Here is a 17967-nt window from a genome sequence, read left to right as displayed (position 1 = left end):
AGAAGGTAGCTGCACCGGCTAAGGAGCCTCCAAAGAAGAAGGAAAAGGAGAAGAAAACCAAGGAGGCTCCTATTAAACCCTGGGACATGAGCCTTGAAGAATGCGATCGGATAACTCAAGAAAGAGTTAAAGAGCACTTCAAGCCGAAGCCGGAACCCGAGAAAGTGATAAATCCGATAGATTTGAAATTTTTTAAGGGAATGTGCGAAGCAAATAAGAGAAAATTCATTCCGAGAGACCCCCCCTTCAGACTACGAACGCACAATTATCAAAACTACTGAGAAAAAGAAGAGACAATCAAAGTCGTCGTCGTCCGACGTTCCACAGCTCGGAGCCCAAAAGAAACAATCAATAGAGCCTCTCATAGTGGGACAGACGACGCAAGAACAAGACTTTGTTACATTTTTGAAAGAATCAAACCTGACGGCGGCTCAGATTGCAGGGGGAGAAGATATTCCAAAGGCCGATGTGGTCGTCAAATGGACGTTTGAGATCGGCAAAACTCTTGTACCCCCCGAAGTAGTGTCTGTGCTTCCAACGCAAATGTATAAGTTGTACCAGCACTACATGCGTGCGATGGCCGATTGCATCTTCATGCAGGGCGCAAATATTAAAGATGACGATTTCTTATGGGGGGAGGCCATTATATGGATAAACTAGGAAGAAATTTACCAACTATTCCATCAGGAGGCCCTTGACATCTCTATCGTCGGCTTGTGGGTTCTGTAAGTATTTTACTCTCCTTACGTATTGTTTTGCATGATCTCAACATACTGATCTCTTGATTCATTCGGTATCATGTAGAATGGAGATACATACTTGCAGAAGAAAGGGATACTCTCACCTCGGCTTCATCGACCCAATTACTTGTAATTGGAGGCTTCTACGTGACAATTCCGATGAGATATTCCAAAACTTGTTCAAGTACATAAGCGTTCATCACAACAAGCAAATGATATTGTTTCCTTACAACTTTACGTGAGTGATTCCTTCCGTCTAACTCTTTCTATTCTGTAATCGAATGTTTAAACCTTAACTACCAAGAACTGCCTCCGTATAATCTTGTAGTGAACACTGGGTCCTAATTGTCATAATTCCCGAGAAGAGCCTACTCATGGTTATGGACTCATTGAGGAGACCTCCAGAACAATACGAAAATCTTCTTAACATGATGAAAAAATAATTCTACCACTACTCCGTCGATGACCGATAATTTGAATCACTTTGTTAGTTGACTATAATTGTTCTAATCATGCATAGGATTTGGAAAGAATTCGCTAAAAATCATCCAGGCAAATTTGACAAGGAATTCTACGCACTTGGATGATTCGTTGCACGATTCATTAGTTTTATTATATATTCACGTAAATACCTGATAATTTCTTCTCTCTTAAAGTGTATGAGGCAGAAACAAGGCACTGTATTGTGCGCATACTATGTATGCGAGAACATCCATGGTCTGGTAGGTCCTCCAAAGGGCTGGACAGATTGGGAGGAGGAAGTAAGTAAAAAACTTGTTAATATTTGAACTCGTATTTTAATTAGTCGGAATTAATTATCCCCTTTTTCCATAGGTCGAGGAGATGCGCGATAAACTCATACCGGAGGAAAAGATTATGGCGATTCAAGAATAATTCTCCGGATTTATTGTTGAGCAAGTCTTCGATCCAAAAGGCGAATTCTACTATGATGGAATATCTAATATTGACAATCACAGCAAATATGACAATATACGCATATATATGTAATTAAGAACGAATATATCTATGTAAATATATATGTGTGTGTATTAAATTTCTATTTATGAGTATGTATGTATGTATTAAATTTCCAAAAGGCAAATTCTACTATGTAATTAAGAACGAATATACCTATGCAAATATGATGGAGTATGTATATATTATATATATAAGCACTGCAATAATATATATGTGTATATATATATATATATTTATATAATATTGGTCCTAGATATTTTCATATGTAAAGGAATTCACATGTATAGATATGTGTATACATATATATATATAAGTGAATTAATTTATATATGAAAACTATCTAGGACAAATATTATATATATATATATGTATATATTGGTGAAGATCATACACACTGAATTCCAATACATAAGTTTAATGGAAATACAAAAGTATAATTGAAATAGAAAAAGAATTGAGAAAAGGAAAACATGAAAAAAAAGGACCTTTTGTCCCGGTTGATAACAAAAGGGACAAAAGGGTGTGCCAGCCATGTGGGCGCTGGCAGCACCTTTTGTCCCGGTTGGTGTTACCAACCGGGACAAAAGGTCCTCTTTTGTCCCGGTTGCCAGACCCCGGACTGGCGTTCCCGGTTGGGAAACCGGGACAACAGGGGTTTTCCAACCGGGACAAATCAACGTTTTTGTAGTAGTGGAACTTACATTGATTAACTATGGAAAGTTTCCACTAATACATTGATCATTGCTCACATCATAACCAATTTTTATCCTAATTAGATTTTTTATTTAATGAGCATGGCCAATCTGCACAAAGAGAATATCAGAGTACTGAGACTACTGGCATGTAAGTCAGTCTTACAGGCAGGAAGAGCCGACTGTGCATCATTCCCACATTGGCAATCTTCAATCCTTCAAGTTCAAAATTAAATGTAGCATCATTTGCGTAACAAAGCCATTTAATTAGGATTCTCAGTCCATAATCATCTAATACTCTCTTATAATATTTTTTGTTTTCCTTTTGAAAAAATATGACAGGTTTCTCCCTCTCTTTATAATCAGTTTTCTAAACAAATATCAGTACTGAATTATTCAGTCTGCAGAACTATACATTCTTTTGTATTCCGACGACAATCTACTGTCCTTCTGGTCTTTGTAGTTCTTTGCATCTTCGACTCCAGTTTCAGCAAAATGATCCCGTCAGTTTCAGCAAGTTTTGGGGCCATTTTCAGTTCACCAGTTATGTCAAAGCTAAGGCACATGCAGCGACTTTTCTGCATGTGTGGATTGTTGAGGAACCAATAATTCAAATATATGTTTTTATATTGGTCAATCCCTGCTACGCCTTCACGATTGCAACGGCGGATTGACCAAGAACACATTTGCCGCAGCAGACTGGGCAATTGGGCATCACGCCAGCCATATCTGCTTGATAAATTATTGCTGAGAAGTACCAGACAAATTTTCTTTGCAACGTTGGAATCCAAAAGCACGACGATTTTAGGGAAACATACATAGCTGATTAGCACAATATCAATAGAGGCAGTAATATGAGTATTAGCATGTCCATCTTACTATTACTAATTGGATATGAAGACACCTAGGATTCTAGGTGGGGATTAAAAAAATAGAGAAATTATATAAATTCTCACAAAAATCAGAAACATCCGGTCATTAATCCAACAACTCTAATATATTAATCATTGGATCTGTAATCTTTCCTATTAAATTAACCACTTCTGCCATTATGAAAATAGATTAAACTAACCCCTTAAGCATGTATCTAAATTAGCCACCTCTATTATAAAAAAATCTAAAGTAACTCTCTAATCTTTGTGTAAAAAAATAGAAAAATTTTATAAACTCTCATAAAAATCAGAAACATTCGGTCATCAATCTAACAACTCTAATTGTAATAATCATCGGACATGTTATCTTTTTTAATAAATTACTCACATCTACCATTATAAAAATAGACTAAAATAACTTTCTAAACATGTATCTAAATTACTCACATCTGCCATTATAATGAAAATCTAAAGTAAGCCCTAATCTTTAAGTAAATTACTCATCTATGCTATTATAAGAATACTACAAATACACCACCCCCAAAAACATTGCATATAAATAATTCAATTATGTCATTATTATTAAAAGTTAAATTACTCCTAAATCTGAATCTAAATTATATAATTGTAATAAAATATTAAAGTGCACCAATATATAATTCTAAATTACTATTTGTATCATTATTAATATATTATTTATTATATTGTTTATATAAAAATACTACTCACGATATATGTCATGATGTATTCATGTATGATGGAAGAGATAAAAATATCAATTCACAAACAAATAGTTATCGAATACATGGAGATGTGATACAAAATAAAATCTATTGTAATTAGATAATGGTAAATATATATTTTAGAGTATGTGTTACAATATTTAATAGATGAAAAAGAGCTTGAGATAGATAATTATAATTATTGACCTCATTCTTATATTAGTTCGTGCGGGGGCACGGGTTGATAGACTAGTATATACTAATCAGAATAAGTACGAACAAGCCATGTACTTTGAGTAAGCTAGTAAGAAATCTAGAGTGATACCTAGGTTAAATTTGCTAAAAATACAAACCTTGGGTCACTTCAAAGTTCAAACTACTAGAAGCATGAAAATCAGAAGAGATAAAGACTAGCAAACACAATTTCACCTAAGAGCAACAAAAAAAAGACACAAATTCCTATCCATGGTGGGTGTAATCTTGAAACATATTGAGTATGGAGCATTAAACGACGCTGTTAAAAAAATGTCGGGTGCAAGAATCTGATAAGATCTTTCTGTAGAAAATATGATGTCCATATAAAAAAAAGTTAGTTCCGCTCGTGGTAAAGAGTTTAAGAATATATGCTGGTTAATGTTATTGTTATTGAATAACCCATTAGACTTCTATGTATGTTTGATGGCTAGCTATCACTTCTAGAGATTTGAGTCAGCCATTGTCAAAGCCAAACTGGTCCGTCGGCTTGAATTAGAATCAGAGCCAAACTGGTCTGCTGACCACACCATCTTCCGAAGTTTTCTCAGTCAAACTGTCAATCGTATGTGCTATAGTGACAATGGCACCCGTTGACGTCTTTTACGGCCAACACACGATCGCGCTAGGTCGCGCGACACGAGGAGAGGCTCCTTGCGGCACTTCCTGCGTGGAGCGGTCAGACCGGTCAGAGGGACCGATCAGACCGGTCGCCGTGTAGAACTACGACGATCCGACGAACGCTCGCCCGGGAGGGACCCGTCGGGGCAAACGCGCATAGGATTGCCCTAGGCTCGGCAAGCTAGCTAGGGCGTCCTCAAACGCCATGGAGACGAGAGAAGAAAAGCATATTGAGATTGGAAAAGAAAAAGGTAAAAAAAATAAAAGTTGTATTGATTTGATCGATTGGATACCCTAATCGGCTGTGACCCTTTATATTTATAGGGTGGGGTGGACTTATCCCGCAAGAAATCATGTTTACAGATCTAAATCTATGAAAAAACCTAGTTGTACTCAAACTCTACCTGGACCGGTCAGACCGGTCAGTCCCTGCCGAACAGGTCACAGTGCCTCAACCGGTCAGACCGGTTGGTGCCAATTTTGGCTGTCAACAGCCCCGTTTGGTTTCTTCCCTGGAATGCCTATAAGTCACTTTGATCGCTAATTAGGGGTATTAAATAAAATCAATTTATAAAATTAACTTCGGAAACTCTGTACTAGGAACCCTGACGAATCTAACGAGATCTTTGATCGTATGATTAGAGAATAGTTATTGTAGCATCATAGCCAATCTTCGATTAATTATCATCATTAGATTCGTCACGAAAAATTACACATCAATGAAGAAATTTTGCAAATAAACTTCATTTAGTACTCTATGCATAAAAGATTCTTTTCCAAGAAGTTCCTAGAAAAGGAAACCAAACAGGGTATTGGTGATAGAATACCAACAAGCCTTAAGATGATGTATTAGTGTACAAAATTAATAAGGTAGTGTATTGGTGAACCCTAGCTATTTCCCTATCCGACAAATATAAGTTAATCGGTAGCTTTTAAAGTTTATTTTCATTTATGATTTTTTTTACTGAACATTCAGAAGAGATGTGTATTATTATATATATTAAGAAGAACAAAAAGACCTTACAAACACATACCTACTCACACCTCATAGAGTTCGATTACATGCGAGCCCTTGAAAAATAAGGGAATGATCTTAACCTAACTAGGGGAGGACCTACTGACCATTATCTGGCAGAAGGGCAACGAGAACCCTGGGCAACTCCAGAAATAAAATTCCTCCCGTGGAGTGACAAGACTTGAGCTCTGTTGGGAGAGGCACCGTCAAACAATCACTGATTGGGTAAAGTTAATCAATTAGTAACCTGAGTTATGCGAATAATTAATGAGGAATCGGGTCACACCTAAGGCCAGTCTCAGTAGGGAGTGTCATGGCACAGTTACCAAGATTGTAAACTAGGTAAGGGCAGTCCCAACCCAGACTCTACTATGGAGTCTAAGTCTCATATTTATTGTGTTTTGCTGATGTGGCAGTATATTTATGGAAGAGAGAGGGAGAGAAATGAAGACTCCAAGTCTTATTTAGACTCCAAGTCTTCACGCAAATCAAGAATGAATGTGAGAGACAAGTGGGCCATATAAACCAAAATAACACACTTTGCATTGGGAAGTATAGTTTCTTATGATGGAGTCTTTGAGGTTTAGACTCTAATAGTAGAGTCTGGGTTGGGACTGCCCTAACTGTGCCAAAGGAGTGTCATCACCACGACACTCCTCACATCTCATGACACTCCCACTTCTCTTTATTATGTCATGTCAGCATATTTAATGCTCATGACATTCTCATTGAGATTGGCTTTAGATTCCTGCTCAAGTCAAATTGTTCCATTAATTGTTGCTTTGTCGAAGGTGAATTTTTCATAGGGTTAGTAATACTAAATCAGATTTCTTTTCCTCTTCCAAACCAAATAAATTTATTAAACGAAACACAAATGATATATCGGTTGTGAAATCAATGAAAAATGGATTCTTGTTAAAAAAATCAACTTGCATTGTTTATCTAGGGCCTAAGTTTATCTTTCGCACAGGACCTTCTCAAACTACTATATGACGACCCTGATTTAGCACTTGAGTCAGCCAGTAATAAATCTTGAGAGCTACCGAAGGGAAATTTTCTGAACAAAGAAAGCTCGGGTCACTTTAGACTATCTCTATCTTCTTCCTCGTGTGATTTGACTAGAGACATAGAAGCGGATTGAGTCAAACAGGAGACTAGTAGACACACACCTAAAACCAAAAAACTGACACTAACTACAGACCACACGGCTGCCACAACCAACTAGGGAATCATGGGACCTCAACCTCAATCTTGTTTAAAGACATTCTCCTGAAAACATTATCTTATAGCTGAGGTGCCGTTGGTTAGCTAACCAAACCATGATCGTCGTCATCGTCCTGCTCACTCTCGGCTTCACGCCGCCGGTCGCCGCCCAACCCTGGCAGATCTGCGGCGACACGGTCATGAACTACACGACCAGCAGCAGGCGCCATGCCAATCTTGAGCTCCTATCCACCAAGCTCACCGACAAGGCCACCACAAGTCCAGACCACTTCGCCACGGACTTCGCCGGTGTCGCACCGGACACTGTCTACAGCCTCGCGCTCTGCCGCGGCGACGTGAACTCCACTGCCTGCCGCGCCTGCATCGCCGCCGCGTGTGTGGGCGCGCAGCAACTGTGCCCGCACCGTGCCGACGCCACCGTGTTCTACCCAACCTGCCGCCTCCGCTTCTCCGGCAAGAACTTCCTCCACCCCGACAACTACTCCCAGATCGTCGACGGCGTGGTCAACACCATGAGCACGACGGACACCACCAACACGGCGCCCGGGCTGCCCGGTTGGGATGCCGGCAACGCCGAGAGCGTCGCCGCCATCACCGAGATCGTCAGGGAGCTGCTGCAGGAGACGGCCCGGCAGGCGGCGTACAACTCCGGGGCGCGAATGTTCGCCACCGGCCGCATGGACGCCGGCGGCGGCAGAAGCTTTCCGGCGTTGTACTCCATGGCGCAGTGCGTGCCGGCACTGACGCACAGGGACTGCTCGTCCTGTCTGCAGGTCATCAGCTTCATGGCCACGGACGACAACTTTGCTGGTAGACAAGGAGGACGGCTTCTTGCTCTGTGGTGTAACCTGAGGTACGACACGGTTCATTTCTACAGCGGCGATCCCATGGTGACAATCGTGTCGTCTGTGAAGGAGGTTGTGCCGCCAGCGCCACTTGTCGTTCCCAGCCGGAAACATAAGAGTAAGACCAACATATCCTTCTAGAAAGCATTTCTTTAAGAGAACTATGCTTATATATCGGTCCCCTGATTACAAAAGATCATCATTTTGGACATATATGAATTCAAACAAAGTGTCGATTAGTTTTTGAAGTATTTAGTCTTATAACCAATGTTTTAAATAGCAAGCTATGGCATTTAGCGGGAAGGATCATAAAATACTGATAGCGGAAGCTATAGCCAATTATAGCGGGCTATTTAAACTAGTTGTAACTCTCCAAAAAAGCTATAGCTATTTCAACTAATGGTAACTCTCCAAAAAAGCTATAGTGCTAGATAACGACAGCTATAGCCGGCTATTTAAAATCTTGCTTATAACAAGAAAAGTCATATTTTCAGCTTGCTCTCGGAAAGTGTATTCATGTTCTTATGATTTTAGTGGGTTTAATAAATATATATAGTGTTACTGATGGTCAAGAACCACGTAATCATGTCCGATAACCTTGCATGCCACACCTTATTATTTGCTCAAATTTAGTATGCCTTCGTTGAATTTGAGGCATCATCCAAAGTTTTGTATAGTTCCAGTACTATCCAAATAAATTCATCAAATTTGCTCATAAAGGAACCATTTGTATTTCCTGCAAAATGATTGTCTTGTTTCACGTAGGGGGGATGATCAAAGTTGTTGTTCCACTACTTGCATCGATTATTGGATTGATCATTTCCTTCGTACTCATAAGACGAAGGTGCATAAAAGGTCTGCTAGCTATCTGCAAAGGGGGCCTAACTAAATTTGAGATTTCATTTATTTGGCTCAAATGCTATGTGCATTAAAGAAAATGATCACATCAAACTGTCAATTCAGGTAAAGGGTCTCAGGATAAGACTAAGATGAATATGAAGGAAGATGGAACCATTGTTTGGGGGCTAGAAGGAAGGAGTTCAGAATTCATGATTTATGACTTTTCACAAGTATTAGAGGCTACAGACAACTTCTCAGAAGAAAATAAACTTGGACAAGGGGGCTTTGGTCCTGTATACAAGGTAAGAGTGGGGCAACACAACTATGAGTGGACATAAAGCAACAGAAAAAATGAAACCGTGATGACAAATAGTCTTCAATATCACGCAATAAATTGTGCTTTTGCTCACTGATTAAAAAAAATGAACTTCTCTCTAGGGTCGGTTTCATGATGGGTTGGAGGTAGCAGTCAAGAGACTTGCTTCACATTCAGGCCAAGGTTTCACACAGTTTAAAAATGAAGTACAGCTCATAGCCAAGCTCCAGCATACTAATCTGGTTAGACTCTTGGGATGCTGTTCTCAGGAGGAGGAGAAGATACTAATCTATGAATGTTTGCCAAATAAAAGCCTTGACCTTTTTATTTTTGGTACTAAGTTAAACAAGATCATTGCACAAATTTTGGGTTCCAAAGTTTTTCTCTAATATATCTATGCTTAATTGATTTGCAGATGACAAAAGAAGAGTTTTACTGAATTGGACTACACGCCTAGCAATAATAGAAGGGATAGCACAAGGACTTCTGTATTTGCATAAGCACTCTAGGTTACGGGTCATACATAGAGATCTTAAAGCAAGCAATATTCTCCTGGACCATGACATGAATCCTAAAATTTCAGATTTTGGGATGGCAAGAATATTTAGCACAAACAATGCTGAAGCAAACACGGAAAGAATCGTTGGGACATAGTAAGATGTTTCTTATGAACTACTCGCCCAAATTATATTAAGCGGCTATTTAATTGCAGAACATGGCATCAAAGTTTGTTACATTCATAATTTCAGTGGCTATATGGCTCCTGAGTATGCATCAGAGGGTCTCTTTTCAATCAAATCCGATGTATTCAGCTTCGGTGTACTAACTCTTGAGATAGTCAGTGGAAAAAGATCATCAGGTTTTCGTCAATATGGAGACTTCATCAACCTTCTTGGACATGTAAGTCTTTTGTGTCCAATACAACATGTAAATAGTTTCTTTATCTAATCTCTCGAGAACAGTGAAAAAAGCACAATTTCTTAAGCACGTCGCAGCTGTTATTTGCCAAAACAACCAACAAAGTTCTCCAGGATTTCTACTTCTCGCCTTTTTTTCAGAAGAGTGCAGAAGTATTAGCAGTGCTGTTTTCATTATGCACTTAACTTTATTAACTACGATCATTCTTTTCCAGGCATGGCAGTTGTGGAAAGACAAAAGATGGCTTCAAATAGTAGATGCATCATTAGTTGTTGAGTGTCATACATTAGAGATAATGAGATGCATTAACGTTGCATTGCTGTGTGTGCAAGAGAATGCAGCTGATCGACCCACCATGTCAGATGTGGTTGTGATGCTAAGCAGCGAGAGTATGACCCTGCCCGAGCCTAAGCACCCGGCATATTTCCACATAAGGGTGACAGCAGAAGTGACCTCAATAGTCTCTGGGATGTCAATTGTCAATGATACGACAATATCCACTTTACGTGGCAGATAATTTCGTAATTTTCCTCAAAATCGTGTGGAAATGTTAAGTGTATTGTTAGTACTTTGCTCAAGGCTTTCTGTTCTAACTTTTAAATCTCAAATTGTGAATTAGTAACGACCAAACAATGTAATGCTAACAGCTGAAACTCAAATATCTACTTGTATCGGACTGCAGCATGGTTATGCTACATTCTTGTTTTGAGCATTTCAATAGCATAGATCATTGTACTAGGTGTAGTATCGAACGTTATTGACAACTGATGTTAGCTAATATTTGAAGCAGAATCATGTTTAAAGTGGAGAACATACTTCCTACTTCAGGCGTGAGTTTGACACAATCATGTATAAAGTGGAGACCTTAACTCACGCCTGAAGCAGAAAGTATGTTCTCCATCTTAAGAGTGGCATATGACCACCATCTTAAGTGCTCATTTATAGGCAGATGGCCAGCACTATTTCTGCAAAGAAGTTTGTTACAAGAACGCAAAACTGACTTGTAGCTCATACTATCATCCTTTTTGTCACTCCTTTCCATAAAGATGAAGTTAAAAATCATGCACTGGTTGCTTCAATGTCATGCAAAATTCGCCAAGCCTGAATGCAGGGATGAGCCCTGCAGTTGCAGCACAGTTCTGATTTTCTGAAAGCTAGACACAGGGTGGTCTACATTGCTGACACGAAGCATGAAGCTAGTTCCATGCCTCTCCGGCGAACAGCTGGAGAGGACGTTGCAGGGTAGGCTGGCTCTGTGTCCACACCGTTTTCCTTTCACGACATACTTCGCGTGTTGTATTGGCTGCAAGCAAAGAAGCGTACTACAGATGGAAGAATGGGACATGATCATTAATCAGCTGCTCAAAGTAGTGACCATCTTTCCACCAATAGTATCTTCCTTTTTCTATGTTTCTATGAGTGAGAATTGCTCATTTTAAAAAAAAAGATGGAAAAGTACACTAAAATTTTGACCTATATGAATTAATGCAATTATAATTTATATTTTACAGAGTATACCGAACTCACCCATGCATGAACTAATTTTGGATTTTGGTTTCTTGGAGTTTTTTTTATGTGATTGAATTCAAACTCAAATACAAATCCTAATTCAATGTCAATCTCTAAATCCATTCAGAATCAATTTCAATCTCTAAATCCATTCAGACCCAATATCACCTTCTCTTCACTTTGACTTGGCCCATCAGCTTGCGCAACCGACAAAACTAGGTGAATTACCCGCACGATGCTGCGGGATCTAAAAGAGCATCGTAGAAACAAATATTTATGATTTAAGAGGTTGAGATGTACGAATGGGTTGCATCATGAGAGCATCATACAAATCGTAAAAATACATGAGGAAGAGAACAATGGATGTGGTAGATGATTTATCACACATGAAAAAACCATAAAGAGCAATTGTGCATACGACCGCTCGACTGCCAACTCTTGATTGCTTATGTTACTTGTCAGTTACAGGAGAACAAAAGGATAGATAGTTAATAAAATAAGGAGGACAGGGAGATGCCTGCGGCATATTGTTTAATTTCAAGTGAGTGGAGGAGCTATTGATGTATAGGTAAGAATGAACCAATGGGAACAGATAGGATTAACTATTTAAAATAATTGGATGGATGAGATTATTCGAGTGATGTGGTTCAACGTGAGAGTATAGAAATAGTAGTTAATGATAGATAGTGGGAACCAATGGAGAGAACATATAGGATTAACTAAACAAAATGATTGGATGAATGAGATTATTCGGGTGATGTGGTTCAACGTGAGAGCAAAGAAATAGTAGTTAATGATAGATAGTGGGTTCCACTAATATAATATATATAGAGAGATACTTTTCTACTTATCTTGTTCTCTTAGGCTAAATACCAACATGAGCCCACCAACGTTCTCTAAGCCTAGCCGTGCAGGCCCATTCGCCAGGCAACATGTCAAGGCCCAAGAATACATCCCATAAAACTTAACTAAAAATGAGGCCACTATTTTTGTCTTTTTTTCGGCTAACAGGGAGCTTTATTATTGATTAACTAGAAGGTTTACAACCTTTCTAAAAAAAGAGGGTTTACAATCATTCTTGATCAGGTCAGATACGCAGACGAGATGATGGTAGGGGCCGGTGGCTGGCTTCCTACCGGTCAGTGCTCGAGACCTACTGGTTTCTCACCGGGATTTTTCCCCATTTTTCGTTGCAGGGACTCAGGCATCTATAGACCACAAGGATAAGCTAAGGCTTGGTAAACATCTTGTAGGCGTATGTGGGGTAGTATTAGATTTTATGTCTAGCACACACCCTAGTGTGGTGTGTGTACGTGAGTGTGTGTGTTTGGTTGTATATTCAGATACTACAACTTGTATTACCAGACCTGAGGCAGCCGCTCGACCTAGAGAAAGTTCATGTGTGACCTAGAGACCTCAATAGTCACTGGGACATCAATTGTCAATGATACAACAATATCCACTTTACGTGGCAGATGAGTTTTGTTACGGTGCTTGGCAGGAACCACCGGTTCCTCCAAGCCTAAATTTTCTGGAGCATTGATTTTAACTGAGAGTGTTTTATTTAATTAAGGACAATTTGGTCAATTTGCTCTCAGCACAAATACGTCTTGTTCATCCCTCCAATGACCGGTTATTCCCAATCGGCCGTCTGTGTGCGGCTTTTGCCCGGCGGCGGCGGCGACCTGCACACACACCTTCCTGGCGGCGGCGGCCTGCTCGCTGCCTTCACTCGACCAGTGGCCATCCACGTGTGGCTCTTCCCTAGAGGCGGCGGCCTGAGCGCAGTCTGACTGGCCATCTCCTTGAAGCTCCAGCCAGGGTCTCTTCGCAGGCTGTCACGAGTCATGACCTAGGACTCTGTACGCATAGGGCTCGCTGGACAGGACCTCATCGCGTAGGGTCTCGGTGTCCTAGGCCTCGGTCTGCTTAGGGGCTCGCCGGCCATACGCCCATCGCATAGGGGCTTGCGGTGCACCCTGCGCCAGGCATCAGGACCAAGATCGGCCACTCAACTGGCTGCCAATACATCAGCGAACAACACAGCCAAGATAAGGAATCCATCGATTTATTGAGCAAAAGGATAGGAAAAATACTAAAATGTCCCTACCATTATTTTCATAAGCGGTTCCTGGCACACATAATAATAGGTTCTGGTCCACATCTTTGATTCTTCGTAATAGGTTCCTCCTTTCTAACCATTGGATATGGGCCTCTCAACGGCTCCTAAAATCTCCAAGCACCGTAAAATTTAGATAGTTTCATAATCACTGGGGCTTTTTCTGTTCTGAATCTCAAATTGTGAATCAGTAATGACAAAACAATGTAATGCTAGCAGCTGAAACTCAAATAATTCCTTGTATGGGACTATAGCATGGTATGCTACATTCTTGTTTTGAGCATTTCAATAGCATAGATCATTGTTCTGGGTAGACTATAAGAGAAGACATGTAGTAACAGCCTAACAGCCAACAGGCATGGCTATACCCAAAACAGCAGACGGGACAAGGACAAATTCAGCTGAGTCAATAGATAAGCTCACCAACACGACATGCCCTTGTTACAGATGGGTTTAAGAGGGTTTGTGAGTAGAAACAACCAGGCCAGAAGCTTTATATATTAGCAATATAATGGGATCCCCAAGATCCCATTATATGGCATGTGGCATGCTCGTCAGCTCGGATAAGATGACCTATTTGATATTCTTGTTTTTGCAGGATGTGTTTGTGTTAAAATCATCAAATGGTCATTTGAGTTCTGTAATCAGAATGGTGAAAGAATTATTCCAATAACCCTCTCAAGGAATAAAATATCCAATGGCATTCAATGGTTCATTTTAGTCGGTGAGTTAGTCCATTGCGCAAAATGAAATATGACTTTTTGTATCGAGAAAGCTAGACGAAATAGGTACTATCATGTCAAAATGAACAGGAGCATCAATTTAACCCAATGGTAGATTTTGAAGTTGGACAAAGAGAGTTGTACAGTGAACTAATATCCTCAGTTTAATAGAAATTAGTAAAGTCAACTTGATTCTTCATTCATTTGGGCATCTTAAGTAACATCATCTTAGCTTCGTACAATGGTTTGAGATCCTCTGCAGTCATGGAGGCTGTGACTTTGCCAATGACATCTCGTACAACACCTTATGCTTCTCTATCGATATTTTGCTTTCTGATCAAATGCATCAATTGGTCCAGATTGACGTAGGAATGACAATAAGGCAAGTCTTCGTACATCAGTCATTCTACCAGCGTGTTTGGTTTTGCGGAGTGAAGCTTACTGCACATAAAAATTGATTATATTTGTACTAATTGGGATAGATTGAAAACAAAACCAAATGGGTGAGGATGGAGATATATGATAAATGAATAAGTCCATTTTACCCCTCTGAACTTGTCAAGGAGTCTGGATTACCCCCTGAATTACAATACCGGGAATGCATGGTCCCGCAACTACTGAAACCGGGCAAATTACCCCCCTGGCCGGTATTCACAGTGGTTTCGCGGATGTGACGGTGGGTCCCACATGTCAATCCTCCCTCTCTCCTCTCTCCTGCTCTGGTTAGCTGCCGCCGCCACCTCCCTTTCTCCACCGTCGTTTCTCCGCTGCCGCCGCACCTCCCTTCGCCGCCGCCACGCCTCCCTCCGCCGCCGCCTCCCTTCCTCTATCATGCCTTCCTTCCTCTACCACCCCTCCCTCCACCGCCACCTCCCTCCTTCCTCCACTGTCGCGTCAGCGTGGGGACTGCTTGCCGACCGACATGGCTATGCGCTGGTTCGGCGCATGACGCAAAGGGCATGGAGCCGCCTCGACGGCAGGCGAGCTTAGTGGGCACCGCCGTGGCGGAGGGAGCGAGGGAGGAGGGAAGCGCGGCAGTGGCGGAGGGAGGCACCGAGGTGCGGCAGCGGAGGGTGGCGCGGTGGCGGCGGCTACCCAGAGTAGGAGAAAGGAGAGGAGAGAGGAGGGAGGGAGGTCTGACATGTGGGGCCCACCACCACGTCAGCACCACATCAGCAAAACCGTCGTGAAAACCAGCAGGGGGTAATTTGGACTATTTTCAGTAGCTGTGGGACCATACATTCCTAGTATTGTAGTTCTATGTGGTAATCCAGACCCCGACGAGTTCAAGGGGGTAAAATGGGCTTATTCTTATAATAGAAAACTACCAAAGCAAAAGAAATATGTGATGGACAAATATTTTACACATCACATTATTTGCAGAAGAACACAACTACACAAGCATCGAACAATCGTGTAACTATGAACCTCTGCTCAACTTTCCCCCAAAATCTTGTGCTTCCATTCCATCTCAACATGATTTCATTTGTTCCTTCAATTTTTTTCAATTCCTAATTCAGAAAGAATCCCAAAAGGTGATGATATGATGCCTTGGTCTGCGAGGAATATGCAGGGGAGAATGCAACACTAGTTGATCAGCAAGCAAGGATCTTAGGGAATAGAAATGAATTGTATTAAAGTCGGAAGACTGATCTATAGCGGAGGACCTCCCTCGCGCCGCCAGATCGAAGGAGTACACCCAACACAAGAATACTCAAGTCTTCGATACCTTCCCTAGTACAAATTGGTGGCCTTTATAGTATCAGGCACCTTCCAAACAATTATCTAAGTAAAAGGAAATACTCTTCATAATTAAAAGGAAACTAATATCCTATTTTCCTGCTACCTTATCTATTGCTGATTTCTTCTTTTCGCCAGCTGCCAGACTACGGCGCTGGTACACCTTACCAACAAAAGCATCGGTAGCAGGTGATCTTGAAGACCAACGGGAAAAACTAAAGGCGACGGCATGCATGGGCATTAGGGGGCCATTAGTTCATAGCGGTGGGTGTAGCATCCAATGTTTTTTACAACTAATGTGAGCTAATATTTGAAGCAGGATTCCATGTTTAAAATGGAGAACGTAGTTCCTGCTCCAGGCGTAAGTTTATCACAATTTATGCTGGTGATAAACATTGCACGCCACAGAAAGATTCTCTTCTATATGGCATAGGCTGTTGAAGCTGATCAAATGATATGTGCTTTTCAGTTTCCTCCATCATCTTAAGTGTCTCTGTTAGCGACTCTACCAAAACATTTTCTGTATGTTCATATGAATGAATTTTCTGCAAGATTTCAGGCTGGATACTACTAAGCTCATTTATAGCCAGATGGCCAGCAATATTTCTGCAATGAAGTTTTATACAAGAACGCAAAACTGACTTACAGTCGTACTATCATCCTTTATGTCACTCCTTTCCATAAAGATTAAGTTAAAATCATGCATCCGTTGCTTCAATGTCATGCAAAATTCGCCCAGGCCTGAATGCAGGGATGAGGCCTGCAGTTGCAGGACAATTGTGATTTTTCTGAAGTTAGAGACAGGCCGGTCTACATTGCTGACACGACGCATGCTGATAGGCTGATAGCCCATGCCTCTCCGGCCAATGGCCAGGGACGTTGCGGGGTAGGCTAGTTCTGACTCCATGCCATTTTCCTTTCACGACATACTTCGCGTGTCGTATTTGGCCGGACCGTATTCTGCAATCAGTCACCAGCCTGGCCAACAAAAGCAGAAAAAGAAAAGAAACATACTGTACATGGAAGAATGAGACATGGTCATTAAATCATTAATCAGTTGCTTAAAGTATTGCCCATCTTTCCACCAATAATAGTATTTTCCTTTTTTCTATGTTTCTATGAGGAGTGAGAATTGCTCATTTAAATTTAAAAAGATGGAAAAGCACACTAAAATTTTGACCTATATGAATTAGTGCAATTATAATTTAAATTTACAAAATATACCGAACTCACCCATGCAAATTTTGCATTTTTGCATGTTCCTCGGTGATTTTTGTGTGGGAATTGAGTTCAAACTCAAATCCTAATCCTAAATCAATTTCAATCTCTAAATCCTCTAAAGCCCAATCTCACTTTCCTTCTCTTCAATTTGACCTGGCCCATCAGCTTGCGCAACTGACGAAATACTTGTTACTCATCTAGTTCTCTTGGGCTTAATACCCACCATAAGCCCATCTGCCTTTTCTAAGGCTAGCCGAGCAGGCACATTCGCCAGGCAACATGTCAAGAACCAATAATACACTAGAAACAAAGTGATTCACTGGCTGGAGTTACTTTTTAATCCAGTAGTGGTTAATTTGTTGGGTTTGAAAATAGAGCTTGAGGTGTTTATTCTTTGAGAGATGTTACCACAAAATTCAATGATGCCTTTGAATATGCCTAGAAACAGAAACTGAATTTGTTTTTTCCAACACAACAGACTTCCCATGTGCATGCCACACAATAAAACAATAAACACAATTTCATTTCTTTTCACATTATTCACAGCAAGAAATAAAATAAGATCATGTATCTGTGGTAATCAGTGGCGGATGCAGGAGGGGGGCTGAAATAATGGATATG

The 17967-nt window shown here is 40.7% G+C and overlaps 1 protein-coding gene across 2 annotated transcripts; it reads left to right on the top strand.

Moving 5' to 3' along the window:
- Positions 1 to 7131: 7131 nt before the first annotated feature.
- LOC120685313 (cysteine-rich receptor-like protein kinase 10) lies at positions 7132 to 10747 on the top strand. Of its 2 annotated transcripts, none has more exons than XM_039967154.1 (7): positions 7132 to 8079; positions 8727 to 8816; positions 8925 to 9103; positions 9240 to 9450; positions 9533 to 9770; positions 9867 to 10044; positions 10250 to 10747. In XM_039967154.1, the coding sequence occupies exons 1-7, from the start codon at positions 7212 to 7214 to the stop codon at positions 10550 to 10552; spliced, it is 2067 nt and encodes a 688-aa protein (XP_039823088.1). In that variant the 5' UTR covers positions 7132 to 7211; the 3' UTR covers positions 10553 to 10747. The 2 variants fall into 2 exon arrangements, with proteins under 2 accessions (XP_039823088.1, XP_039823089.1); XM_039967155.1 differs by having other exon boundaries at positions 7135 to 8079; positions 9867 to 10017.
- The last annotated feature ends 7220 nt before the right edge of the window (positions 10748 to 17967 follow it).

Source organism: Panicum virgatum, chromosome 8N (genome assembly GCF_016808335.1).
Source record: "Panicum virgatum strain AP13 chromosome 8N, P.virgatum_v5, whole genome shotgun sequence".
In the NCBI taxonomy this organism is placed as follows: Eukaryota; Viridiplantae; Streptophyta; class Magnoliopsida; order Poales; family Poaceae; genus Panicum; species Panicum virgatum.
Note: the sequence above shows the minus strand (reverse complement) of the source record. Positions and strands in the feature narration are given on the sequence as shown.